This window comes from Agelaius phoeniceus, chromosome 16, assembly GCF_051311805.1.
Source record: "Agelaius phoeniceus isolate bAgePho1 chromosome 16, bAgePho1.hap1, whole genome shotgun sequence".
NCBI classification, from domain to species: Eukaryota; Metazoa; Chordata; class Aves; order Passeriformes; family Icteridae; genus Agelaius; species Agelaius phoeniceus.
Genome location: NC_135280.1, coordinates 5,848,695 through 5,876,534, shown reverse-complemented (window position 1 = coordinate 5,876,534; position 27,840 = coordinate 5,848,695). Strand labels below are relative to the sequence as shown.

At 44.6% G+C, this 27,840-nt stretch overlaps 1 protein-coding gene and 1 long non-coding RNA gene across 3 annotated transcripts in view; one reads left to right on the top strand and one right to left on the bottom strand.

Annotated features, from left to right (window-relative positions):
• The window catches only part of LOC143695353 (uncharacterized), a 28,724-nt gene extending 16,639 nt beyond the window's left edge, over window positions 1–12,085 (top strand). Inside the window, exon 2 of the long non-coding RNA XR_013184467.1 lies at window positions 7,057–12,085. This is a non-coding gene — a long non-coding RNA (uncharacterized LOC143695353). The remainder of the gene's footprint in view (window positions 1–7,056) is intronic.
• Window positions 9,563–27,840, bottom strand: part of PRKAR1B (protein kinase cAMP-dependent type I regulatory subunit beta) — a 93,260-nt gene continuing 74,982 nt past the window's right edge. For both annotated transcript variants that reach the window (XM_054643680.2, XM_054643681.2), the window contains exons 10-11: window positions 12,502–12,583; window positions 9,563–12,084 (exon numbers count right to left, since the gene is read on the bottom strand). In XM_054643680.2, the coding sequence (XP_054499655.1) occupies window positions 11,912–12,084; window positions 12,502–12,583 (255 nt within the window). In that variant the 3' untranslated portion in view covers window positions 9,563–11,911. The remainder of the gene's footprint in view (window positions 12,085–12,501; window positions 12,584–27,840) is intronic.

Sequence of the window (27,840 nt, the reverse complement as noted above, 5' to 3'; positions counted from 1 at the left end):
TTGTGCTGCAGAACAAACTGTGATGAACATTTTTTCTACCAGGTTTTTCCCCTGACATTATGAATCCTGATGGGGGATTAGCTAATACAGCTCGTTATCAGCACATGCAGCATCAGAGAGGACTTGGAGCTATGTGAGATCTCAAAAACAACCATCTGATGCCAATATGCAATTTGAGATGCTGCCTCAACCAAAAAGGAAGATCCATGGGCTAAAGTTGGTGCTGATGTTAATCCCAGCTATGGGTGAAGTTGCCCCAAGGCTGAATTTGCCTCAAGAGAGTCAAGCTGGGGAGTGGATTAACTTCTAAGGAACTCTGAGTGAATGAATTAGCGGAATTACTGGGTAGGGTCAGCAATGAAATTATGAGTCTACAGCAGAGGAAACAGGATGCATTTCTAAAGGGCTAAGAATGGCCCCTTTGCTAGATTTATGGGGCTGAGGTGATGAGCCCGGGGTCAGATAATAACCTTTCAAACCACCAAGGCAGACCAAATATGCTTTGCCATGGCCCGCTTGCTTTTCAATGCATGTGTGTCATGTTTGGAAAACAAGGCCCCATCTGTCCAGGCCGAAACAGCAGCAACAAAATAACGCTGCTTGTTAGGGAAATGCCACCGCAGAAGAAGATAATTGAAACATTCAGGCTGGCAGTACATGGGGATAAAGGCAATAAATCCTGAAAGCACGCTGCCTTATCTCGGGCAGGAGCTGCCGGCGCTGCTCCTTGGCCGGGATCCGCCAGGCCGGAGAGGCCTCGTCCGGGCCCGGTTATCCTGAGGGCCGGCCTTCAGCCAAGGCCACCAGCCTGCCATAAAACAGGGATGCTGAATCTGACAGAAACCTGTCCCTCCTCATGCTGCAGCTGTTCTCCCTCCCTGACACAGGGGGAAGCATCTGCAGTGGGTTGGGGTGTGTGAATTAACCCCGACTGCAAAGCGGCACAAAGCTGTGTCAGGGGGGTTTGGGGCGGATATGAGGAAAAGGTTCTTCACCCAGCTGTGTCAGGGATGTTTGGGGTGGATATGAGGAAAAGGTTCTTTCTTCACCCAGAGGATGGTGGGTGAAGAACACTGGGACAGGTACCACTGGAAAGTGGTCAAGCACCAAGCCTGACACTGTTCAAGTGTTTGGAGAACACTCCTGACCAGGGTGGAATTTTTGGGTTGTTTTGTTTGGGATCAGGAGCTGGGCTCAGTAATCCTTGTGTGCCCATGATTCTGTGAAAACAGAGGTGGGGCTGGGAGGGACACACAGCCCCTTATGGAGGCCACTCCAGGCTGTCCAGCACAGCCCTGGTGGGTGTCCAGCATCCCCCAAAGGGCTGGAGCTGCTGCTCTGGTGCTCACAGCCTCCTAGAGCTTTCCTGATGCCTCCACAATTCACTGCTCCGGGGACTCTGAATTTATCTCAACATTATAGAGAATAAGTGGGCAAGGAACCCCCATAATTCACCTACAAATCTGATATAACAATGATGCAAGTTTTTCCTCTGGATTTATGTACAGCTGAAACATGAGCAACAGAAGGGGAAAGCCTGCAAACAAAACTAGTATCCTCAAGTCTTCTGCTTATTACGTGGCAACAAAGGTATGTGATGCTGCAAAGCTCTTGGCTTGTGGCCTCGCCCTGCTCTCACACAAGTCCTGGAGAAGTTATGCAAGTGCAATGGGAATCCATGAATTTTGATGAGGAGTATCTCTGCTTCTCACCGTTCATGCCCCTGTGCCAGGAGGCAGCACAGAGATGTGCTGCAAGGCAGCTGCATGGCAGTGACCACTCCATTACTGCCCTGACTTTGTCCCTTCAATTTTCCATGCTCATGAAAAGTTTCCGTGGTCTCCTGTTGTGGCACTGAGATTCTTCTGGGAGTGGTTTTTCAGCTGGCAGCCTGGGCAGCAGCAAAGAGGGTCCATGATGAGACGTGGGCTCCAGGGAGCACATTTGGGCTGCAGGGCAGCTCCCCTTTGAGGTTTATGAGAGCCCACCCTCTGCCCCTTTACTTGCTTGATGTTCTTCAGATGGAGACAGGATTTACAAATGCTTGACTGTAGGAAATAAACGTAAAGGAGAGTGGTATTTCTCCCCCTTCTTCTTTCCCCCATCTGCTCAAGGACTTGATCCTGCAAGTACTGCTGAGACAAAGCCACAGTCAGGGGGGAAATTATGTTTTCCAAGACCACTCCAAGGTGGGCAGTAGCACAGAGCAATCAGCTCGGGTCTGTGTTGCTTTGTGCTTGACAAGCAGCAGCCAGAGAGTCTCCAGGGAGACCTGCTTTTCCTAAGGTGCCAGTACAACTCCTTACACGGAGCACAGCAGTTTGAGGTCCTGAGGCATCACTGTCAGACCCCAGCTTGCTATGGAAATGTTGCTCTGGGAAGAATTACCACTCTCTACAAAACACAAACCTTTCTTCTTTGCTGCAGTAATTTTTCTGCAATTATAACTTACACTGAGCAGCTCAAACTGCAGGCATTAACACAGCACAGGCTGCAGTCTCCCTTTACCTTCGGGTGGACAGCATGGATCAGACAGCACACGGATGGTTTCAGCATGAATCACTCACTGCCTCTGTAACCAACATTCCCATAACCTAAATCTATCAAAAAGAACATAAACCACATCAGAAGCCAGTTCTCAAATACTCATTTGCTAAGACTTTGGAAACCTCTTATATTAAACAGATCATCTCTTTACAGGAGCATGAAGCTGCCCTAATTATACAAAGGGTGGAAAGGGACAATCTTCCTTCTGGGAAGGCTGTTTAACTTCTTCTGGCTTCCTAAAAAGCTATTGTCTTATAAACTGAGCATTCCTTCACTGGCCTGGTAGACACAACATTCCCCATGTCCCAACCAAGCGCTGTGCAAGGAGCAGCAGGACCTGAGCCAGTCAGCCTGAGCAGCCCCGGGCACAGCCCCACAGGGGCTGCTGCTGGCTGCCCCTGGAACACCCCATTCAGAGCATGATGTGCTGCCAAGCACAGTTCTGCCTTGGCTTTTGCCTGTGGCTCTTCAGCAGTGGCCTCTGGCCTGGGTTTTTTTGGAAGGAAGAGGTGCTCTGGGCAGCCCCCTCCTTGACACCAGCAATCACTGTGATTGTAGGAACCTCACTGGGCGAGCAGCAGCTCTGCAGCATTGTCTGGTGGCTCTGAGGTTCTTCCACATGGCTGGAGATACAATGAGAACCCCAGATCTTCAGCAAGAGGAGCAGATTCATCACAAAGGCTGCCTCATTTCTCACCAGCCACCAGGGCCAGGTCCACCCACACCGACCCCCCAAGGAGAGTGATGTCTCAGGATGCAAAACAACACCCCTCAAACCCCCTTTGCTTGCAAACCTTGCTCAGCTCTTTTCTGCAGCTGGAAAACCAACTGTGAGTAGCAGTGAGGTGTCAGCTACTAACACCAAGTCACATCTTGTAGGAAGGACATTATTTCCATGTTATGATAAACCCAGGTGTTTTTATTTGGAACCAGTAGCTTTTGTTATTCTCTTCCTTCATCTATCATCAACACTGTGTTCAGTTTCTGCTTGTGTACATGCTCTGGTAGATGCCATTGTACAGCTGACAGGCCTTAAATTCACAATTTGTGGGAGGCATATTTATTTCCTAAGGTTTTACATCACTGAAGGTAGCAAGCCACAAAATAAAACCATTGTTGCAAATATCATTTGAAGTTAATCTTCGTATAATCCACAGTAAATATTTATGTGCAATGCAATAGTGGATGGATTTGTTTACAGTTTGAAATCGTTAGAGAGGATTCCATATAGATTAGTCAGCTAATCTGCTGTAATCTGCTTAAAAAGCAACTGAAATGGGTTTTCTTTCACTGAATCATGTTAGCCCTGTCTGTGCAGTGACTTCAGATAGGGAAGGGATTCAGGCACAAAAGGGCATTTACCTTGTGGGTGCTCGCAGCATTGCTTGCATTGCAGGAGAGCCATAAATTTCCCCTTCTGCCTTAGAGAACGGGACAGCTGCTGTGACTGAATTTAAGCTGAGATGAGTGTCAGGCTCTTCTATCCCACTTCCTTGCTGCAGCTTTTGAACTCTATCGCCTGGGGATAAACTGATCTTTGATGAGGCACCTGCACGGTGTCTGCACAGAAGTCATCCTTTCTGAATTTATTCTGTTTTATTTCACTCTCTCCTAAGGAGATCTACAGGAGGTGCCTTTACTTAAAATGCTCCTGGGTTAATAAGGAAAGGAAATAATATCCCATATCCTTTACTCCCAACTCACCTTTGTTCACAGGGGAGATGCAGCTCAGGGTGGAAAAAGATTTTAGATATTGTACTTCACAGAAGGTCTGTGGGTTATGTGGGTGTCCATGGGACAGGTGTGTCTCCTCTGGGCTGTAAGGTCCAAGCTGGGACCTCTGATAGCCCAGTGAGTGAAAGGTAAAGTCTGAGCAGCAGAGAGCTTCCTCCAACCAACCAAGCAACAAGCTTGTCTGGGACACTCAGCTAACACATGGCAGAGAGGATGTGAATAGTGATGAAATCCCATTCTGTGGCTTTCAGCAATATTCAGAGGTTGGAGAATGTCTCCAAGCCCTTGTTCCTGATGTAGGGATGCTTACACAGAGGTGTCCTCACGGATACCAGGTGATGGCTGCAGCATGGGTGAGTCCTGAGCTCTCTGCATCCTGTCTCTCCAGGACACAGGCAGGAGCCAGGCAGGGAACAGCCCTGCTGGGAGAAAATGAGGCTGAAACAAGCCACCCTGTGGGTATGAGGCCAATTTATTTCCCATTTACCCACCACACCTGGGACCAGCCAGGTGGAGGATGAGGTTGCCTGTGGCTCCCTGCCCAACACTGGTTTTAAATCCCATCTCCTCCCCCCTTGCACTGGAAAGGTTGGCCACCTCCTGTCTTCAACCTGCTTGAACCTGCTCCAGGTTTGAGGAATGGCTGAAGCCCAGCTCTGCTTCTGGAGATTGAGACCTGGAACATCCCCAGGGAACCCTGAGGAAGGCAAAACACACCTTGTGTCCCCCCATAAACAGCAACACCAGCAGGACTGCGGCTCCCAGTCTGGGAGGGGACCTGGCCCATCACCTGAGTGACCCTCTGGCAAACACATCAGCCTTTGGTGTGGGAGCAGTCACTTTTCTCCCCTTTCACACATCCCCAGTGCCGGTAGATCATTTCAGTGTGGGTCCCTCTGAATAATACATTCATCCACAGTCCTTCCCCCACCCCGTCCTCAGCAAGGCCTTCACGAGTTGAATACGGTGGCTCGGCTCCAGCACACACAGCTGCCATCACTGCTGCAATTCTTTTGCCTTGAGAAAAAGCATATACAATTTAATATGCTCCTGGCACAACAGCTTTTCTGTAGCAGAGGAGGCGGGTTTGTTTATGGCTATTTTGATAGGGCAGCTTTCATCCGGACACAGGTTCTGCTGCATCTCCCCGCCCGCACAAGGGCGCCTTTGTTGGGCTGGTTCACGTGTTCTTCTGCCCATTTTGGTACCTTCTCCTGCTCCCTGCAAACCCAAGGTTTAAAAAGCCCTCCTTGCTGGTCATGTTATTCTTTAAAAGCTAGATCCTGGGCTAAGAGCCAGACATGCAAGGCAATGGGAGAGGGTGTGATGCTTTACTGGATATGTGTCAAGGATATGAACCATCCTGCCATCTCATGGGAATTTGGCCCATGGAGCAGAGCTCTTGGTGCTTGTGGTAGCCGTTAGCAGTGACTTAGAGGCTTTCTGGGCTGGGGAGCAGCTCTGTTGCTTTCTCAGACACCTTCTGTCTCACCAACAGCCATTTGAACCATGCACAGGGGCACAACTCCTTCCTCCAGGCAGGGCCAACACAGGGCTTTTCCGTCTCTGCAGGAGCTGGCACTGAGAGATGCAGATTCCCTTCGGGCAGCAATTTCCAGAGTCACCCTTACGCAAGATAAACTGTGAACAGTGACACATCTCCCTGCTCTGTGCTCCCACAGCATCTCAGCTCCCCAGGCAGGGTGGGGTGTGCAGGAGATGCACCTGGGGCTGGGAAGTCTCAATCAAACAACCCAGAGTCTGCAAGCCCAGCCAACTCCTTCTATTTGGCAAGCAGCTTGAGCTGCCCCTGGTTGACGAGGAGAAACAATCTCTTGTGTTTTTCAGCTGCTGAGTCTGCTCTCTCTCGCTACCACAGTGGAAATAAATGGTGGGAGGGTTTAGCCAGCACTAATTCATTGCCACATTCAATCTGAGGCCGCTGCGACTTTGTGCTTGGCCCACAAACACAACGGAGAAAATGAAACCGGATAGAAAATACAACGGATCATCCGATCATCGTAAGCACATGGGAAAGAAACAGAGTCACTCTGTAGTGCACATGAATTCCACACATGTGGAGGAATGCAAAGCAGCTATTGTACCCCCACGTTGCAGATCCATTTCACTGTTTTCCCAGTTTATCTGGAAAATACATACTGCATGGTACTGTACGTCGTATTTCACTGCTATGCACCATGATGTCTTCTAATGGAACAATCGCCATGCTTGTAGTCTAAGGGCAATACAAAAGTGCTTTCAAATAATAACAATACATTTTCTGTATAAAGAGGATAGGGAGTAGCCATTTCCCAGAAAGGCTTGATTTCCCTGGAGCCAGCAGTATGAACATCCAGAGCGCCAGTAACAGCAGGCAGTGGTGAGAAATTCCCTACCTCATCATCAGTCTATACATCCTGTTTCCAACTGCCAGCTCTGGGAAGAGTGGAGGCTGTCAGCACCCACCAAGGGTAAGGTGAATGCACCCAGTGAGTCTTGGCAGCACAAGGCTCCATTTATCCCATCAGGGCTTGGGTGGGGGGCACTTCGTTGGCAAAACAGCTCTCTCAGCTTTGAACCAAAGCTGTGAGCAGAGGAGCAGCATTCTCACAGCCCAGCTTCCAGAGATCACACAGCAGCACAGCATCTGCCAATTCATTCAGCACTGCTGGCCCATGCAGCAACATGGCACGCCACTGTTCCACGTTTGGAGGCAGTTTATACTGGAATGGGAGCGCTCTTCTTGGGTAAAATGATTATTTTTTTCCTCCATAGGATCTCACGACTTTTTAAAGGGAACACTGCACACTTCAAATTGCTGAAGCACAGGAGCATGGGAAGTATGCTGCAGCTGGTCTGGGCTGTGGAGGCTGTCTGTGATACTTGTGCAGAGAATGACTTGAAAACAAGAATTAAAGCACAGCTGGGGAGGAGCTGACACACTCAGAAGGGAAAAGTTACCCTTGTACATCTGAGATAGGAGTCAAAGCAGCCCAAGGAGACGCTCATGCTTTGCTTTCCTTGCCTATGCAAAGTGCAGCCTCTTTTCTACAAACTCAATCCAGATTTTTAGACATCAGAAGAATCACTCTGGTATTGGAGCCTGATCAAGCACAAAAAACATCCTCAGCCTTCAGAAAAATACCAGATGGCTGCAGATGCCAGCTCCTTCGGCCAGGCAGTGTTTTGAGAGAAAAGGCCAGCTTGTTGTGGAGGGCTGCATCCCAGATACAACTCTGCAGAGCAGCAAAGAGCCACAGAGAAATCCCTGGAGGAGGAGGAGCATCCCAGCCAACGTATTCCCGTAACATCAGATTTTCGAGGCTACACATATGCTCCTATCCAAATATGCTCTCTTTCTCCAGAGGGAAGAGGGACCTAAAGAAGTGACTCTGGCTGGAAATGCTCTTACGAGTTTCTGAGCAGTCGTGTGCACTTGAAGCTCCAGTCAGAGTTGCCAAATCATTGGAACAAGTTACAAAAACATGTCTGGCAATGTAAGAGGGAATAATTTGGTCTCTACATAGTGAACTGGTCTTTGGAATATCAACTACGACATTTTAAGCTGATTGGTTCTCAGTCACCTACTCTTTGAGGAGGACATCATGGTGTTGCTACACAGGATAATATCCTCTTTGCCCTACAGAAATGGGCACAAAGAACAAACACTTTTCCCATAAATAGTACAGTGAAAAGATTTATGCACCATTCAAGTAAAACTGAATGGGATATACACACCTTGTGCAACTTTCACAACAGGAGAAATGTCACCCTTTGTGTGGTGGTGACTCCACTTCCCAAGACTACTGACTACAAGAAAAACTGCCCAGCAGCCAATAACCAGCTGGGGTTACTTGGTTCTCCAACAGCTCTTGTTTCCCACCAACACCTGAACAGGTAACCTGGTGTGTCAGGCCGTGTTTTCTTGATGATCAAAGAAGGATTTACAGGGTTCACAGTGACTCAATGACTTTAGGACCTCTTTAGCACTACTTTAGTGCCACGAAGCAGTGGGAGTGCCTGAGCCAGCCAGAGTGATGTGATACACACACCAACGCCTGGTCAGCCACATGGCCTCGTAAAAAGCTGAGGTGCAATTAGTTTCTATCAAAAAAAAAAAAAAAAAGTCTTTTCTTTCGTCCCAGGAGTCCTGAAATGGCTGTGATATACAAATAAAACCAACTGAAAAGGAATGAGAATGAGGAGTGGTGAGATGCTCATTTCTGGGGAGCGTGGGCTGGTAATGTCCGTCTGGAAGGACCTCAGAGAGAGTGGTCACTTTTGATTACTGCATAATGTGAGTAATTCTCTGGAAAGACCAATCCTTCCCTCCTGAATCGTAGCAAAGGGGAGAAAAATAACACATTCCAAAAACGGAAAGCTGCACAGCCCTCGGATGTGGGGAGCCACCCAAGATTTCTGTGCAGGGGCCACTACACAGAAGCTGCAAGGAGTGAGCCACTGGCCCTGCCCTCTGCTCTGGGGTGACAGCTCCAGCTCTGGAGCCAAACTTGGACCACAACACACCTACTGGAGTGGCCACCCAGAGCTCTGGTAGGTGGGGTGACACTAACAGCACATGGAACACCTCGTCACCCAGAAGCCAAGCTCTCCAGTTCTATCCCATGTCTGCACCTTGATGCATGAGGTACAGGGGGTTCCTTTGGAGGCTCTGCCTTCTCTGAGAAGTTTGTCCTCAGTGTAGTTCCTGGCCAGCCCGTGACATGAACACAAGCCATGGAAACAGAGCAGTACAACCCTGGTGCCAAAACTCAGGCTGTGCTCCAGGACAGCCACGGTTCTAAAAATCCATGTGTGCCCAAAAGTTGAGAGGAACAACTGGGACAGGTCCCTGGTGTGGTTGGGACCATGGGCTTTGCCTGTGATACTGGGGGGAAAGGAGCACCAGTGGGATTTGAGGAGAAAAGATCCTGTTTTACCCCAGGCCATACAATAGGCTCAGCATCAGTCCAGAGGGTTTCACAGCTGGCACCTGGACAACAACAGGAAAGTCCAAGAGACACATCAGACCCCTATTTCTTTATGTAGACATATATGGTTACATTTAAACAGATGATTTTTTTTCCTTCATGCTAATCCTCCACAAAACCAGTTTGGTTTCCATTACTATATATAGCACTGGGAATCTTGGTCTATATTTTGTCCCTTTGCATCTGATTATTTTCAGTAGAACTCAAAGTCTTGATGATATACAGATTTTAACTGGAACATGACATCTACTCACACAAACTTCCATTAGCAATAAACCCACAATGGCCACTTATAACGTAGAAGAATTTTATTCATACCATAATCCTGTCCCATCATCCACTGCAAATATTACAATTATCTTCAAAATGTCACTGAATATCATTTTGTTCCACTTAAAGCACAGGAATCCTGGTGTTAGACAGTTACATTTCTCTTGAGATTGCTTATAACAGAACCATAATTCAAATGTATTCTCCATGAGCTGTAAAGGTTTAAAGCAAAGAATCTGCAGTGTGTCTGTGTGCTCAAGTAACTTCTAAACAATGAGGCTAATACTTGGTATTTGACAAGAGATGTGTCCTGCATATTATGCGAAACATTCACAATTTTTTTACCAACACAACAGAAATGCAACAGATAAAAGAATATACTTGAGTGACTGGTAACATTTAAAAAATGTTTCTTTTAAAAATTGCACAAGAGAATACAAAAACAGTGCAGCAGATAACCAAATGCGTATACACTGACATATCTATATAGAATAGGTCTGCCTATATAAATGTACGTGATAAAAATTGCAAGGTTGGAAACTGTGAATGGTCATATTTAATAACACGTGCAAGAAGCATAACATAATCATAATAAATAGCAGCAACGAATATACACTAACAGAACCACTGAAATTATGCTAAAATAAATTAAGCACCTTTAAGTGATGAGAAGAGCGTGAAGCTGAGAAGATTTTAGCTCTGTGAGAACCACTGCGGGCAGCTACTGGAATACTGGGCCCTTGGTGGGAGTCAACAGGAACGTGTCCAATTAGCATTTGTTAATTCCAAAGAAGAAAGCAATTGTGTGTCAGTAGGACTCATTTTAGCCATAGAGCCAAGTTCAGCTACACCTCTAGTTTCAAAAGGGAGATTGATGTCGTATTTCACTGCTTAACCTTTGGCATGTCAAAGGTACAGAAAGCTTGTGTTTACTCAGAAGAATGTTATTGTAAAGAAGAAATGGAGTTTTGGCCCAGCTGAAGGGCAGGCAGTGCTGTTTAGCGTGGCTGAGATGCAGAGCTTTGCTGCTGGCAACAAGTTTACCTGCAAAGGTAAAGCTTTGCAAATCATAGTCCCAATGATCCCATCCTTGAGGGCTGTGCAGATCCCCAGCCTTGAGAGATCTGCAAAAAGCTCCATTCAGGAGGAGCCCCATGTGTAGGCAGGGCAGCAATGACTGCCAGCAAGGCCATGAGGCCCCTGGAGGGACCCAGGCTCCAGGATCCTGGTGCTCTTTGTTACACAATACCTGTCTTTTAGAGGAGAAGCAGCATTTTGAAGCACTTATTTGGCTTTCAGAAAATCTTTAAAAATTCTAAAATTTAGTCATATACTAGAAGAAAGGCATTTGAATTTCATTAAGTGGACCTTATTAAAAACAAGCTGCTGTATTTGTCCCTGAAGTGCACCTGGCATCATCTCTTCAGCATTTCATGTAATGCTCAGAGAAGTGGCTGAGGACATTCTGCTGAGTTTTGAAGCCAACTTAATTCAGCAGAGAAGCCCCCACTGGACTCCTAAGGACTCTAATGTAAACCCTCATTTAAAAAAAGCTGAGGACAAATAACTTAGGTCCTAAAGGCTCCATTTGAATTCTTACAAAACATTGTCCCTTGACCTCTTCACCCAGAAGACTGGAGCAGGCTGTTTGCCTGAGCATATCCTACAAGGCAGACCCAAAAGGGGTTGTGACATGGAGGAATATGGACCCTATATTTAAGCCACAAACAAAATCACTCAAAAGCTTTACTTTTCCCTGGCTTGCTGGAATGATCAAAAGCTTCCTCCAACCTCCCCCTTTAAATTGCATCTCATCAATGAGACTGCCACTCATTCCATGGGATTTTGGAACCCCCCAGTCTGTAACCAGTGAAAAGTCTTTTAGAAGTGACAGTTAGAGAGATATCATGGAATCACAGACTGGTTTGGGTTGGAAGGGACCTGAAAGGCCACTGACTTCCAACCCCCTGCCAAGGGCAGGGACAACATTCACATCACTTGATCAAAGAACCTTGACAAAAGGTAAGACCAGCTTTAAAGATAATAAAGAAAACAGAAATTCATATGTATTTTAAATAGTTGAACCCACAGTTTTAACCAATATGAACCAACAATAGGTAAAAATCTTGTCTGCAAGCCAAGAGCCCAAAAGAGCCCCAGTCATCCCCAAAGCTAGTCTTACCCAAATAGTTATCCTTCCATTTCCATGATACATGAGATTTGAGCTGACATCCACTAGGTGACATAAACAGAAAAAAATACACATAAAATGCACACTTCTTTTTTTTTTCTTCATAAAGCTGTGGAGCTGCACAGAGCAAATTTTAAGTGCACAAGGTCACATGAAGGCAGCTTTCCAGAGGAATCATTTAGACAGTGAGCGAAATGAAGCTGTTGTATCTCTGAATGTTTCTCTTGAGGATCTCGGAGCAGGGGCCGAGCACTCGCTCGAAGCGGGGCCGGTCCAGCTTCACACACTTGAGGGGTCCACGTGCCACCACCGTGGCTGCCCGGGGCCGGTTGAGCAGCAAGGCTATCTCACCTGGAAACAGAGACAGCACACTGCCACACACCCTCCTCTCTTTCACAGGGTGCATATTCCACCATCCCGTTGCTCTGCTGGTAGAACATCTCCCTTTATATATCTCTTGATAGACACTTTACATAATTCTGCTGACAGTACAAATGCATTACACATGCATAATGCATGTGTGTAAAATGCCTTTGAAAACAAATGCTTTCAGACTGTTTTGCTGATTCTGGATCTGTCTCCTGTCAGCTACACTGGTGTAAACCATGGAATGGATTCAGCTTCCCTGAAATCTCTGAGCATCGCTGAGAGCAGCGGCTGACCTGCCCATAACCCCTCGCATGTAAGAGTGGAACACTAATTAAGACAATAAGTTCTTGACCCAGACGTGCCTGTCTTTCTGAACCATGCTTAGCTGAATTTTCTTACCAAAATAATCTGATGGACCGAGTCTTCCAACTTCGACGTACTCCTCATTGTCAGACCGGCGCTGCAGGACAGAGGCTGTGCCCTGGGAAGAGAAGGGCAGGGAGTCAGCTGGCTTTGCTCAAACCTGTTCTGATTAAAAAAGTACCCAGGCCTGGGTATTTCCTTTTCCATATCACACTCCTTCCTGATATATGAATGAAAGGAATTAAAGGATTAAAAAAAAATTAAAATCCATCAAAAGATTTCTCCGTTATGAGTTGTTTGGATGCAGACGTATTCAGCTTATAAAGGGGAGAGGGGCAGGACAGAACCCAGGAACAAAGCACATAATGCTTTAACATAAATGTATGCTTTAATATAATTTTAAAATATGTTCTGTGTGGATGCAGAACCTTAGAGAGAGAGATACACAGAAAAGATTTACATTAAAAGAAATAAAAAGGCAATTTTCCCAGTAATATTCCAGACACAATTTTGTAAGAGCAACTAGAGCTTATTCCTCACCTGACCTATTGCTGAAATGGGTGGCAAAAGACGTTTTTAATGCTTGTTGTAACAAAGGGTGATTTTTTTCCAGGGGCTTTGCCCGCTCGTGGCCTGTAGTGATCTGGACACCTGCGAGTCAGTCTCTGGAGAGATGGAATGTGCCTTGTCTCCACTACCCTTAATAACTGCTGTACCTGACACGTGCTAATACATGTCAAAACTCAGTTACAATCTATTTAAACCTTCAAAGAGTTTTACATGCAGAAATATTCTGACCTGGAGGAAATCTTAAATTATCGTGGCATAAAGCTTTTGTAGAGGAACAGAGAAGGTATCTGCTTTTCTGGAAAAAAATTACAGCAACATATGAGAATATCTTCTGAGTCCAAACCAAAAGCATAGGGAAAGGCCAAATGTTAGCAGATTTTGACTTTAACTGAAAAAAATAAACCTCCCTCCAGTGCAGAGTGTTCAGTGAACATTCACTGGCTGCAAATATCCTGCAGCCTCCTTCCACCAAAAGAAACTTGTGCACCTCCAGTAGATAAATTTTATTTCTTCTGTCAAGTTTCCAAAAAAAAAATCCTTTTCCTTGATATAACTAAATTGTTCCACCAACACTGCAGTTTCCCAAGATCTTCCAGTAAATCTGCAAGGGCATGAAAATGCAGAGATAGTGTGATGAGCATTGCTATTCACACTTGCTGCAGCTTTCAGAGCAGACCCACATTCACAAGCAGCATTCTCAGAAATACCCCACACAGGGAATAATGCCTGCATCCGTCCCTCTCTTGCCAAACTTTGGATCAGGTGCAGCTTAGTAAATTGATGCTGTTCTCATTGCTTGAACAGTGTAGATGCATTCAGCTTCAGAGTCACTTCCAGCCCTTGTCCTCCTCTCATCTCCATCTGGAGCCTGGCAAAAACTGAACCCCTTGACCCAAATAGCTGCCTGCAACCCATGTCTCCAGTTCCTTTCCCAAATCTCATTTTTTAAAAAATCTTTTATTACAGATGTTTTATTACATAAAACAAAAAAAATGTCCCTGAAGTAATCACAGTGACCACCCAGGTCAAATGAAGAGTGGACTCAATTCCCCACTGCTCACCTTCAGCACATTGCTATAAAGGTAATCACAATATCAAGCAATATTGCTTTCATCTCCCTGAGTGTCAGCCTTTATTGTGGCTAATATTTTTCTGACAGGGTCCATGTGATATAGGACTCCAATAAGTCTGCCTTCTGAAGCAATTTCTTCCACTCTTCCACTACAGTCAGCCTTTTTAATCCAAGAAACACCATATCTGCTGGAGAAGGACAGATGTGTCTGGCCTCCACAATAAACACTTGGCTTGGCAGGATAAAGCAATGCATATTCCAGATCCATCTTTTTTCCACTCTTGTTTTAACAGTCACATAGGCTTTTCCCGTTGCCCAGTGAGAGCAGGTCTATCTCAGAGCAAAACAAGCTTCCTGAAGCCCTGACAGAGAGCACCCAGATGTCAGCTCTGATTACACTGCTTGGCCCCTGCTGCAGCAGCCACCAGCTCCACAAGTACATCCTGGAACATTGTCAGAGTGACCTTCAGGGGAAGGCTGTCCACCTCGGGAAACAAAGAAGATGTTTTTATAATTGCCTGTCTGTATCACCTTCACTTTGTGACTCTTATCTCTGGAATCAGCACTATTCTGACTGTAGTAGAGGAGGAGTCCAGTTGTAGGCAGACAGTGAAATGGGGCAAATATAATACAGAAATAAAATAATAAAGAACAAAATAAAATATTACAGAATAAAATAATACAGAAGCAGTCACTCATTACCCATATATCTGATAAAAAGTTGTCATGAATTCACTTTTGACCCCTACCCTTGCCCTCAGCCCAAGTTTTGTTGCTGTTTTTAACTTCACTTTACTTGTCACATATTTGTGATAGAGTTTTTTGGTTTTTTGTCCTTCTTGTGCTTTAGGATCCCCCACCTCCCACAAATGATAGGACTGAATAAATCCTCTGGGCTTGTCCCAGGAGGTAAGGGCATTATCTAAAAGGGTTCAGGAGCTCATCACTGTCACTCCCGAATGCATTTTGTCTCTATGGGAAAGACTTCTCCTTAAATGACACACAAAACTTGGCAAGATGAATCTCTGAAACAAGCTGCATGATCCTAGATTTGCAGGATCAGGCTGCTTAGTGCTGCTCAACTTAAAATGCTGCTTTGTACACTGATACCCATTCAGCCTACACCACCAAGCAAACCCTACGAGCTCGAGCTCGAAGGCTGTCAGGAAGGTTAACACCATAAAATAAATCAGCCCTTTGTGATGATATTAAACTGAAGGCAGACAGGCATGTCTTTCTGCTAGCAGACACTTGGGAGTGAAATTATGGTCTTTGGGGGATCCAGGAATATTCTCTTTCAGTCACTGGGGAGTGCCTGTATTCCCAGAAACTGATAGCATTAACCTTCTCTCCTCTCCTCTGAGTAAATACAAGCCTCCAATTGCAAAAACAACAAGAGTAGGAGTTCCCAAAGCCCTGTGCCATCAGCACCTCTCTGCCATCCTCACCCCACGCACCTGCCTGCTCCCTCTGGCACTGCTCCGCAGCACTGCTGGGAGTGTTTATTCAACTCCTTCCAAATGCTTCAGCAGTTTGTTTTGCAAAAATTTATGCCTTAGATATGGCACCATGATTTAAGATATAAAAAATAAATTAAGGTTTATAATCCATGAGGTGCCATCCTCTCCAAAGTAATGAGATTTTGATAGATGTTTCACTTTTAAACTCTCAGATCCTACAGATAGATGAGGCATTCTAGTGTGACCCATCTGGATCAACACTGGGATTCCCAGGCTTATCCTGCAGCTACTTGCAAGCACTAATTGCTTCAGGAGCCCTGTTTTTATATTTAACTATGATTCCTATAGCCAGCAGTTGGCCTAAAGAGCCTGGCTACAAAAGGCAACTATGATTCATGGTGCTAAAAAACTGAAATCCTGTATTTTTTTTCTCTATTCCAGCTCAGTGGATCAGATGGGATCACTCCCAGGCAGCACTAGGCAAAATGTGGCAGCTCTTGTTACCCGTGGATGGGACAGACAGTGCAGGATGGGCTTCACCAGGGGCAAGAGGTGGGATGAAAAACTGCACTGGTTTAGAAACTTTTTGGTTTAGAAGTCAGTCATACTGATTTTTTGGTTCTGTTGCTCTAACCACCCATTTTAAAGATATAGCCATCAATAAAAAATATAGTGAGGCTCCATCTGGGATAAAGGATAATTATTACAAAGAAAACATTATATAATTATTCTAAAATTATATGGAAATAACTTCAATTTTCATAATCAGAAAGTTACTACTTTATATTTCCAGTTTTATGTCATAATTTTTTTACTCACTGCTTTTTCTAAAAAAGCACAAGCGACGTTTTTTCCCCCGGCCTCAAAATGTGACATTTTTATCCTAGTTTTGAGCTTAGAAAGTTTCTCTAGCCAATTTTATTTTCCTCTTCACCACCCAGCACAAAGGGCAGTGCAGTGTATGGAATGAGAGATGGAAAGGTCAGGCTGATCATCTGTGATTGCCATTACCTCCATCAATGGCAGCTCTGAACATACCTTTGCTCTTTCTCACTTTGTTAACCCACACACTCCGTAATTCACACGTTCAAAAGATAAGTTTCTCCTCACTCTACAGCCACACAAATCCTCATTAATGTGTTGCTATTAAATCATTGCAGAGTCTCTACAAAAGGAGAAGGAAGGGGCTGTGCAGTGGCACACCACGCTGCGGCTCCCATGGCGGAGCAGAGGGACTGGACGGGGCTGCAGCGGGTCTGAGATGAATGAAAAGATCTGTCACACAGTAGGATTCTGGGAGGATTTCATTTAATTGCAGGCAAGATGAGGTTTGTGGAAGTAATATATTTTATTAGATCAACAAGCAGAGCTGGAAAAAGGGATGAGAGCTCTCGGGCACATGTCTGTCTTCAGGTTGGCTATTTCCCCAGGTAAATCTAATAAGATCCACCATTCACCTGTCTACAAACACTGTCTGGGCCATGTTCTCTCATTATAACAGCTACAACCATATTAAGTTGCATCTTATTCAATCATATCTTCTTCCTAGAGCATCTCCAAATCATTAACTTAATTTAAGGAGAGCCAAAAGCTCAAAATTTCCTGGAAATTCCTGGGAGCTGGAACTAATTGATATTTAAAGTCCCTTCCAAGCCAAACCATTCTATGATTCTATGAAACAGTGAATGCCTGGTGAATCTGGGAGACGTGTCAGGCAATGCTTCACCTTCCACTTCAAAAAAGGATCATACAAATCAGTTCAGTTTTCTGATGTGAAACCTCAAGCAAATTTGGTCCAGTTTGGAAACTCTCCCTTCTTGGCTATCCCTCCTGATGAGCCAGTTTTGATGGTGGGAACAGGCTGCCAGGGCAGCCCCAGGTTGTCACTGACTGGAAAAGTGGTGGCTGTTTGCACTCCTTATCTCAAGCAAGTCAGTTCTTTTCTGCTTCCATTAGAACTCACTATAAATACAGCACAAGGCAATGCCCAAGGTAATGAGCTGCTGAGAGCTTTTGAGAACAAATGTGCAACATTTTACACACCCAGCTTTTTTAATTTCGTTGTGACTCGCTACATTTGGAGTTGCACTGATTTCATGGGATTTTTAGGAAGCCAGCACATTGGGAATGGGGTTAGGATTAATAATCCAAGGTCAAAGGAGCTCTAAATGCAATGTTGAAGTTATAAGCTCTGCACCCTGATACTCAGCCAGTCTCCTTAAGAGAGCAGTGCTGCCAAAATCACTTTTACATTGTTAGTGATCATCACCACATTGTCAATATAACATTCATCTTATTGGCCATCATTCTCAACAGCACATCAAATTTTAGCAGAGATGGAAAGCACCTGTCACTGCCCAGCTGGCAGAGGTCCTGGACATCATCTCTGCAGCCACCACTGATATCAAACAACCTGCAGGCTGCTGTGTGTTTTATATCACACCTGCATCAAACTGCCCTACATATGCCTGGAGTTCTCCCAGCTCTCTGCTATTCAGACATGTTTATATTAGTTTGGGACTATGGGTTTAGGAATAACACCCAGACCCGGGAGAGAGGAACAAAGCTGTCTAGAGCAGTCACCAAAATAGCCACAAACATTAAGGTACTTTTAAAGACGACAATCAATCATAAGCCAAGTGTAGCTTAAAACAGCAGAAAGAACTAAGCCACAGGGCATTTCCTAGGGATATACAGGAGGCCAGGGTTAAGGCCCAGACATGACTACACCCAGCCCATCATTAATCACCAGGAAATGCCTTTGTCTTGATCGTTCAGTATTTAAAATCATAGATGTCTGACACGGGAAGACCTTTTCAGTCGTTTTGTTCATCCTCCTATTGCAGCACCTCAGACAATCTTTGCTTTCAGCGTTTCTTTGATACAGCCTGCATTAAACCTGTGCTGTACCTATGTATTCCTCTTGAGGTAAAAGAAATGCTGTTAATAAATGGAAGAAGTCAATATTCAGACAGACAGAGACCAGTAAACACAGTGAAAAGCCAAAAGAAATTGTACCAGCTGCAATTTGCTTTGTGCATGGAGACCCCTGCAATACTCAGGTGAAATAAAATGGGTTTTGCACAAAGTAAAAATGGGATTTCTTGTTTTGTTAAGCCTTTCCTGTTTAAAGACTTTACAGGAGCAAAACCTTAAGTTTTATAGTATATATTGACTTCAAATTCTTTGAGCCTTTGAGCCACAGCAGCAGAGCTACCATCAGGATAGACCACACAGGTGTCCAGTAGAGGCATATCCACATTCTGGGAGACTCATGAATTCATCATCATCACCCCCCATCGTCAGACAGAGGGACACCACAGCAGCTCTGCCACAGTAGTGCCACAGTAGTGCCACAGTAGTGCCACACAGTAGTGCCAGCTTCAAACCAGCAGCTGCCAACTGGGACAGGGAAGCCTGGGAGCCAGGGGATGGTGACAGAGGAATAAGGATAGCAGCTCTGAGCCATGGGAGGAACCCCTTGCCTGGGGTGTGATCCCCCTTGGCTTGTTGTCCTGGCTCTATGCCCAGAAAGCTGGGAAGCCATTGCACCACAGCCCTTGGGGTTCCTCTGCATTTTTATCTTTAATCTGTTCTGGGATTTTGGTCGCCCCTTCCATTACACATTCAGTCACCTGTTGCAGGGGTGACAAGAAGCAGAGCTACTCAGTAAAGGTGGGCTCAGATGTTGGTTTTAATGAATCATCTCAGGGATACTTGGCCTTGACTAATCAGTAGCTTCTGTGGGAAAACAACTGAATTAATATTCATCCCAGTGCCAGATTTTAAAGACCGTCTGTGCCAAGCGCTGTGGATTATTGGCAACAAGGCCCTGTTTTCCTCCCTCAGACATGTCAGTGTACAAAGCAATAAAAGTCACAAAGGGAAAAAAATGTTGCATTTTAGAGATTCTTTCTTTCTACAAAGCTAGCCATTATCTTGCCTCTCTCTGAAGCCAGGAAACATCCACTGAGTCAACATAAAAGTGACTTTATAATGGGTTATTCATCAACTGTTCATATTTGTGACTGACCTGACAGGGCTCATCTCCTGGAAGCAGAGAGCTACCACCTACAGCCAGGGCAGGGGTGAATGTATGGGAGAGAAAACACGAAAACAGAGCTGAACCTCCCTCACCCTGCCTGCAGAATCCTTTCTGGTGAAAATCGTTTTTAGCTGTTAATGCTGTTTTACGGCCCAATTACTCCTACCACCATCTGCTTCTTTGTGAAAACATTCTGTAGATGCTGAAGTAACCAGACCAAGCAAAAGGCTGAGGCAGACATTGTCATTAAAGTCTCATAACTAATGCTGTGACCAGGGCTGGGAGAGCAGCTGTGGCCAGCAAGGGCAGCAGCTTCTGAGTAAGAAATAAAACTTGGATTAAACTGGAGGAAGGAAAGAAGAGAGTTTATCACAGAGATCTGTAAAATCCCCCATGGAAAGATCTCTTTGAGTCCTTTCAGTTGGTGAATCTTGTGTGTTCAAAGGACCAAATTCTGAAATTCAGAAGAAAAAACCTCACAAACTCAAAATTGCCTCATCCTGGAGCACACTGAGAAGGGTCTTGCATGCTCCAGAAAATCCACACTGCAATGAAGGAGCCCTAAGGGCTATATTCTTGCAGCAAATCTGCAGTCAACTCAATGATATCTTTGCAGAGCAGGGACAAAAGCTATTCCACTAAGGAACAGCTTTAACATGATCCAGAGAAAGGTATGAACTCCAGCAGGGATTGGGAAGTTCTCCCTTTCTCTTCCTCTAGGTTGAGCACCACCATATTTCAGGTCTTGTTTACACTGCAGTGTTTTTGCTTGAAGACAGAGAAGCTCCCAGCTCCTGACACAGCAGATGCCTTTAATGTCAGTTCAGATTTAACATGCCTGGGGCCATAAAGTTCTTGTTCACCTTGACTAAGTGCTTTGAATCAGAGCTTGTGAGCTCAGGCTCCAGTGCCAAAGGAGCTTATAGGGATCCTGAAAACCTTGAGGGGTAAACAGCCTGTGCTGCTCTCCTTACTCCCATGGAGAGGCTTTTCATCCCCTGTGAACCTCCAATGCTTTTGCAGACAGCCCTGGTAGGAAGACACTTCTGGACAGGATGAAGAGCACCAACCATACCCTAAAGTTGGTATTAGCTCAGGGAGAAGTCACAGGCTGCTTTGAATACAGAGAAAATCTTGCATTCTGATTTTTAAGCAAATTCAAATGAGGCATGCATATATTAAGAATGAAACTGCCAATTACTAACTTTGGGGTTTCCTTCTCTGCACACCAAATGATTTCCCGGATTTCCCTGATTTCCACATATCCCATAGTGGTACAGGGCCAGGGTGTGTCTGTCATTCCAGCATAAACTTCAATTTTATGGGTTTACAAATCAGATGTTTTAAATTACAGCTGAATGAGACTGGAGACTCCTACACAAGTTGTCATGTCAAAAGTGAACTGGGGAAACATTCATACATTCATACATTTTTTTTTTTTATGCTGGGTATACCATGTGCAAAAAGAGGCTGGGAAAACTACTTTTAAGCCTTTGGGAACAGTATGGCTGCACTGCATCCTCCTGGGAACTGTGCTTCAAGATGTAGGTTTATCAATATCCCAAAGACAGAGTAACACAGCAGGTCCTGTGTGTACATGGTGGTGCTGACATAAGCAATGTCCTCACTCCCAGTGTCCTGGAAGACCACCAGCACATCACTCCTCAGCTGCCATTTCAGCCCTCAGGGACTGCTGATAGCATCATTCCTGGGACAGCTTTCATGTTAGAGCTAAGGATCAGCAGTTCTAGGGCTACTTTCCAAAAGAAGACAAATCCTTTGAACTATGTAGCCAAAGACACTGCAAATATTCCTTCAGTCAATAAATAATCTTGGATTTTTATTATTTGCCAACCTTTGATTTATGAAAGAGACCTTTCTACAAAAACAAGGGAAGAAATCAACACATTTCTGCGAATACAAAGAGCAAGTGACTTCCACAGCACCTGCAGTATAAAATAACACCCATCATTTTTGGGTGGTAAGGTTTAACTCAAAGGAATAAGGATGGTCCACTAATGATGGGATGCTGTCCACAGGCTCCCATTGTTTCTCTGCCTTAAACCTAAGGTGTCTAATTCCCATCAATTGTTTTTTCAGGAATGAAGAACTATCCCAATTTTTGTGCCCTCTGCTTCAGATCACGCAACATGGAGGTTGCTTCACACACCTCATCAGAAGGTGTGGTGAGAATAAAAACCCTGTGACCTTCATGAGATGTTCATGCAGGTAAAGAGAAACGATCTAGTTAAAAGGTTACATGTCATATAGACCACAATTATTAAAACTCTTAAAATTATTTAATTATAAAATTATTTATCTCATACTATATGGAGGGACCAAATACAGGTGAAAACTCTTTTCCATCACAAACTATTGGCTGTGCACATTGCTTTTACACTGTTTTCCTTTCCATCAGACCTCTTTTTCAAAAGGTCTATAGTACTTTTCAAAAGTACTCATTTTCCTAATATAAAAGCTATGTGGCATTAATGGTCTTGCAGAAGGATGAAGCAAGAGGACTTAATTCTGGTTGTGAACTCAAGATTGAGTCATGACTGGGTTTGACAGTATTTTTTAACTGTACATTTTTAAACTATTATATATTATTCTCCACTCTCTGGGTTCATAGCAACTCAAGACATTTACATACAGTTGTCCTGGTTTCTGCCACAAATGAGGAATAAAATCTGCAAAGATTTAAAATAGACTAGAAATAGTGGCTAATGTGAAATTTCACAAAATTGTTAGGAAAATGCTCCCTCGTACATCACTTCTGAGGTTCTGCAGAATTCACCAGAAGTGACTGCACTGCAGTTATTGGTTATTGGTGGGGCTGAAGAATGAGTTGGAAGGAAAGGCCAAAAGCTGCAGACACTGACAGGTCCTCCATGGCTGGTGGGAAGAGGAAAGGGAGCAGCCATTTGCTTCCTATGAAACATTATCCCATGGATATGCAGCCTGACCCACTGCTCATGGAAGTTAAACTGAGTTTAACAAGAGCAGGACTTAGCTGACATTTTAGTCTCTTTGACTCAGCAAAATACTTCACCTCCATCCCTGTCAGGATGGGACCCAATCACACACCTAACTTTCCATCTTTGATGTCAGTTGGCCATTAAAAATGGATCCTGAGCACAGAGGAACTCTGTAGCAGGGCCAGTGGAAATGTTGCTGCCCCAGCACAACTGGGTGATGTCAAGAAAATCGAACGTCCCCTTCCTGTAAGAGCTCTGTGGGAAACAATGTCTGTGCAGTTAAAAATAAGCAGAGTACAGAGCCCTGGTGCCTGCTGGCTCTGTTTATTCAGGATATTTTGTTTATTGGGTACATTAGGAGTCGCTGCAGACTGCCTTTGACAAACATTTTCGGTATCAACAAAATCCTGGTAACACTAAGCAGTTCAGATTTGTAGCCTTTGAAACTCCTTTTCTAGACAACATTCATCTTCCTAATTAATAATTAATCGCACTGTGTTTTAAAGAGATTATCAGGTGTGATAGCAGAGTGTGCCTAAGGCAGTGACTTCATTATCCCTATGGAAGGAGTTTACTTTGTAGTTCTCCTGCCTGTCGCAGGGGTAGGTGCCAAAGGGGTCTCTCTTAGGTTAGAATGTCAAAGAGCAACGATTTAGGGCAGGAAACAATTGGGCTATTATTTTTCTTTTTTCTTTTTTTTTTTCTTTTCCTTCTTAAGGAGCTTTTAAATCATAAATCTTCAGATGCTCGTTGTGTAATTTAAGACTCAAGTCGAGTTTTCCTACAGAAAGGCCCAGTTCTGTGTAGGACCAGGTGCCCTTCCGAGGTTACCATGGCAGGAAGAGTTTACAAACACTGTTCCACCTACAGGCTTTGAACTGCATCTGTGCAGAGACGCTCCAGAGCGTGCCAGGAGTGTCAGCAGGGCTGGAAACACTGATTTCACCTACAGGACACTATCTCAAGTACACTCTCATCAAGAACTCACAGCGGATCCTGCCCAGACCGGAGCCAGTTTGTGGCCCTGACTTGAAATGTCAACAGCAGCACGGAAGGAACAGCCCCCACCGAGGACTCCTGGGCTGTTTCCAATGTGATCAGCCAAGGATAGTGCTGGAAAAATAATCATTACCAATTAATTTCACTCATTTATTTCAATAAGGCAGCCTTCTGCACTATCAATGGGTTTTTTTTCTTTTATTTGTTGATTTTGCTATTCCCATTTCCTGGTTTCAGTAGTGACAGATATTTATGCCTTTCTCCATTAAGTTTTTCCTCACCTTTAAGAAGTGTCATTAGGATTGTTCCCACTGATGGAGAAACAATATTCTGCCCACAGACTGAACAGGTGAGACTGAAAATCAGATGCCCTGACCATGCCTCCTCTCTAACCAGCAGGATAATTAGGAAGAATATAAATCCCAGATTTTTATAAGTGCTTTTCACAAAGGAGTTGGAGAGGAGTACCCTCTGTAACTTAGCACAAATCTGCAATTAAATATACTGGGATTTAAAGCTAAAAACAAATATCCAATGCCAAACTCCTTGATACCATGGGTCCATTTCTCCTTGAATTGTCTCCAGTGAATTATCTTCTATTTTTAGGTCTTTTATTTTTAGACTGCTGCATGCGATTGCTGGGCAGCTCAACCAGCTATTAATTGGAGATGTTTTACTTCTCATGCAGATTTATTTCTATGCTTTCTTTTTAAACCAACCTGTCCTGGGAGCAGATGACAGGCTGTACACTTAAAGGGCAGCCACAAGCTGTGCTCTTCAGGCTCACCCTGGCCCTGTCAGAAACCTTTTGCTGTTCTCTCCTCCTCCACCTGCGCACGTTTGTGTGCCTGTGCACACATTTTTCTTAAACCATGTCAAACTTTGTGAGTATTAGGGCCATATGGCAGCAGCTCAGCAAGCTCTGAGAGTGCAGCTGAGATCCAGAGAGTCCCTGGGCACAGGGGGTGAGTCCTGTGACAGGCTGGGGGCACCGGACACGGCGCTGGCTCGTGACAAGCCATGCCAGGGATGTGACAGGGGAGGGCTGGCAGCCTGAAACCCCAGCAGGCTGCAGGTCCCTTTAGTGATTTATGAAATGGTGTTCCTGGCAGCTGCCTTACAGACTTCGAGGTACTGTGCCACCCAGCCAAGCTGGAAGCTGAACTTAAGAGAGTGGTACATGATCATAACCGCTATTTTTAATACTATTGTCGCTACCTTTCCCAGTAACCTAGACAACAGCAAAAACCTCTTTTCTTTCCAGTTTCAGAGCACTATTACACTGGTTTGAACTACTGTTTGAGCTGGAGTCAGAGGCAAAGCACAAGTTGGGAATAAAACCAGCCCCTGTTCAACTGGCATTTCATTTAAAGGGACTTTTAACTCCACAAAGCTCACATGCCTTTGCATCCACCACTTTAAAATGCTGGCTAAAAATATTTGCGTTATCTGAAGTCAGATGAATAAATCCTCCCCACTGCTGGGTACACAGTGTGGCAGGGCACGACACAACTGCAAATTTATTTGTTAGAAACCGTACATCTGTTATGATTTACGCTTGCCAAAATATAATTCTTTATGGCAACAATTGTTTCATGGTGCTTAAAGTTTTTCACCTCTGTGCCAGGAATCTCATATGGGATAATTCCATGACCTTGGAATCCAGCAGATACATTCCACATCTGTCTGGTCTGGGAAAGCCCGAGTTTGTTGTGTGAAAACCAGAGTGGGAAAGTAAGACCTGGAAATATCTGAAAATACAGAAACTGCAGGGCTGCTTCTTTTTTTTTTCTTTTTTTATTTTTACTTACTAGTTTCAAGTGCAGTAAATCAATCTCACAGAAGTCGTTACTTTGCTTTTATAAGCAGACATTCACTTCTGATCCTATCTTCACATTAAGGAATATGGTATAAAGATTACAATAATTTTATCTCAGGGAAAAAAAGCCGACAACCTTTAAATATTAGAACTAAATCTTTTTGAAGACTGCTTGATATTTAAACAGAAAAGAACCCAAACTACTGCAAGTAAACATCTTACTGGTGCCTGTGAAGATTTAGGATGGCAGAAAATCTGTAGCTGTCCTGGAATCTCAGCGTATACACTTTTCTCATTAGACTTTTTAGCAAAAAATGAACCATAAACAGCTTTGTGAGCAGTGAACTTAAAAAGCTCTGGTTTCCTGTGATTCTTCCCTGTGCACATTGTCTGTTATTCTAATAATTTGGCTGAGCTCCTGCTGCAGCCTCACTTTCCAAGAGGCACTGTAGCATTTCCATGCTCACAGCCTGCACCTCAAATAACCTGCACCCCAAATAACCCATACAGCCCTGGAGGGAGGAAGGTGGACAGAAAGCCATGACAAAAGTTTATGGTAAGAAATGGAGGGAAAAGCTGAATGTGTTTGCTTGATAGAAGGGGGAGACTAATTCGACTTACCCATACTAACTAGGATGATATTCCTGGTTTAAAGCAGGAATTGCTGTTCTGATCATCACTGGGGCTATCAGTGTCCCTTTCAAAAGGTTTCAGTGGTTTCTCTTCAGTCTGCAAATCCTGAAGGTGTCAATCCACTCACAGGCTGTGTCCTTGGGCAGGACCAGTGTCTTTACAATGCCCCAAAGGGATGGCACAGAGCAAGGCAGCAGGGCAGGCCAACTAGAAATTAATCACTAATTCATGAAGTTCAACAATTTTAAATCCATATGTGAGTCCTGGGTGCCTCAGAGAAGCTTTTATGCTAGGATTCACAAGATTCCACTTGGAACCAGTATCTGGGATGCACCAAAGCTTTATAAAGTGATAACTGGTTTGTCTAAAGCATGTATGAATGATCATGGTTTATGATAAATCATAGAATGGTTTGGGTTGGAAGTGACCTTAAAGATCATCTTGTTCCACCTTCTGCCATGGGCAGGGACACCTTCCAGTAGTTCAGGTTGCTCCAAACCCCATCCAACCTGGCCATGAGCACCTCCAGGGCTGGGGCAGCCACAGCTTCTCTGGGCAACCTGTGCCAGGGCCTCCCCACCCTCACAGGGGAGAATTTCTTCCTGATATCTAACCTAAAGCTGCTCCCTTTCTTTGGAAGGCATTCCCCTGTCCTGTCACTCCAGGCTCTCACAAACAGTCTCTCCATCATTCCTGCAGGCTCCCTTCAGGTGCTGGAAGGGCACAGTTAGGTTACCCTGGAGCCTTCTCCTCTGCAGGCTGAGCAATCCCAGTTCTCTCTGCCTTCCTCCCAGGACAGGGGCTCCATCCCTCTGAACACCTCAGGGGCCTCCCCTGGGGAGGGGACCCCAGAGCTGGGCACAGAGAGCAGAGCAGAGGAGCAGCATCCCCTCCCCTGACTTTCTGCCACGCTGCTTTTGAAGCAGCCCAGGACACAACTGACTTTCTGGGCTGCATGGAATGTAAAATGAGTAAATAAAAAGGTAAATGAGTGCCTTGTCCAAAAATCATGTGGCCAAGTTAGCTTTGTAGCACTGGACACGCTGTGCTCCAAAGGAGGCTGCATTTTAGTGATATATGAAATGGTTTTCTGCATACACAGCAGCCAAGCAACTTGGCTGCATTTCTAGTGGTTTGGATTAGAAGACCACAAACATCAAAAAGCATATGAAAGAAGCTAATGGCTTTTCAACATATTGTGACAACAAACCAGCCAAAACTACTTTCAAGCAGGTTGTAGAATAATGTGTTCCTGGTGACTTGCAGGAATTTTTCCTACAGAAAAGCTGAAAATCAAAGATGTGAACTCCTGTAAAAATCACATTTAAAATACGAAGCTTAAACTCTGTGTGAGCAGGCTGCAGCACAAGAAATAGGTGAAACTGGATGTTCATTCTTTAAAGTAAAAAATAGAGGCAATTTCCAAAGTAAGAAACTAAGTCAGATTTGCAGTAGAAGGCTGAGATGAGCAGGTACTTTTGCAGAATGCAGTGTTAATGCTTTTCTACCCATTCAAGACTTAACAGCTGTTTCAGCAAGAGGGGGAAAATAAAGGCCCTTGGTAACTCTTAAGCAAGCTGCCAATTTTCCACATGGGATTCAATGGCTGAGAAAATTAAATTTTCCTAGTCTCCTGCTGCTGCAAGGAATAACAGCATATTCAGAAATACTAGGAGCAATAAAAATTCCATATATCTGAAAAAACTTCTGTTTCCTAAATTTTTCTCATATACTAAACATCTTCTTAATAAAAAAGATTCCCTATCTAATATCTAGTCTCATCTATTCTAGCACTGTTG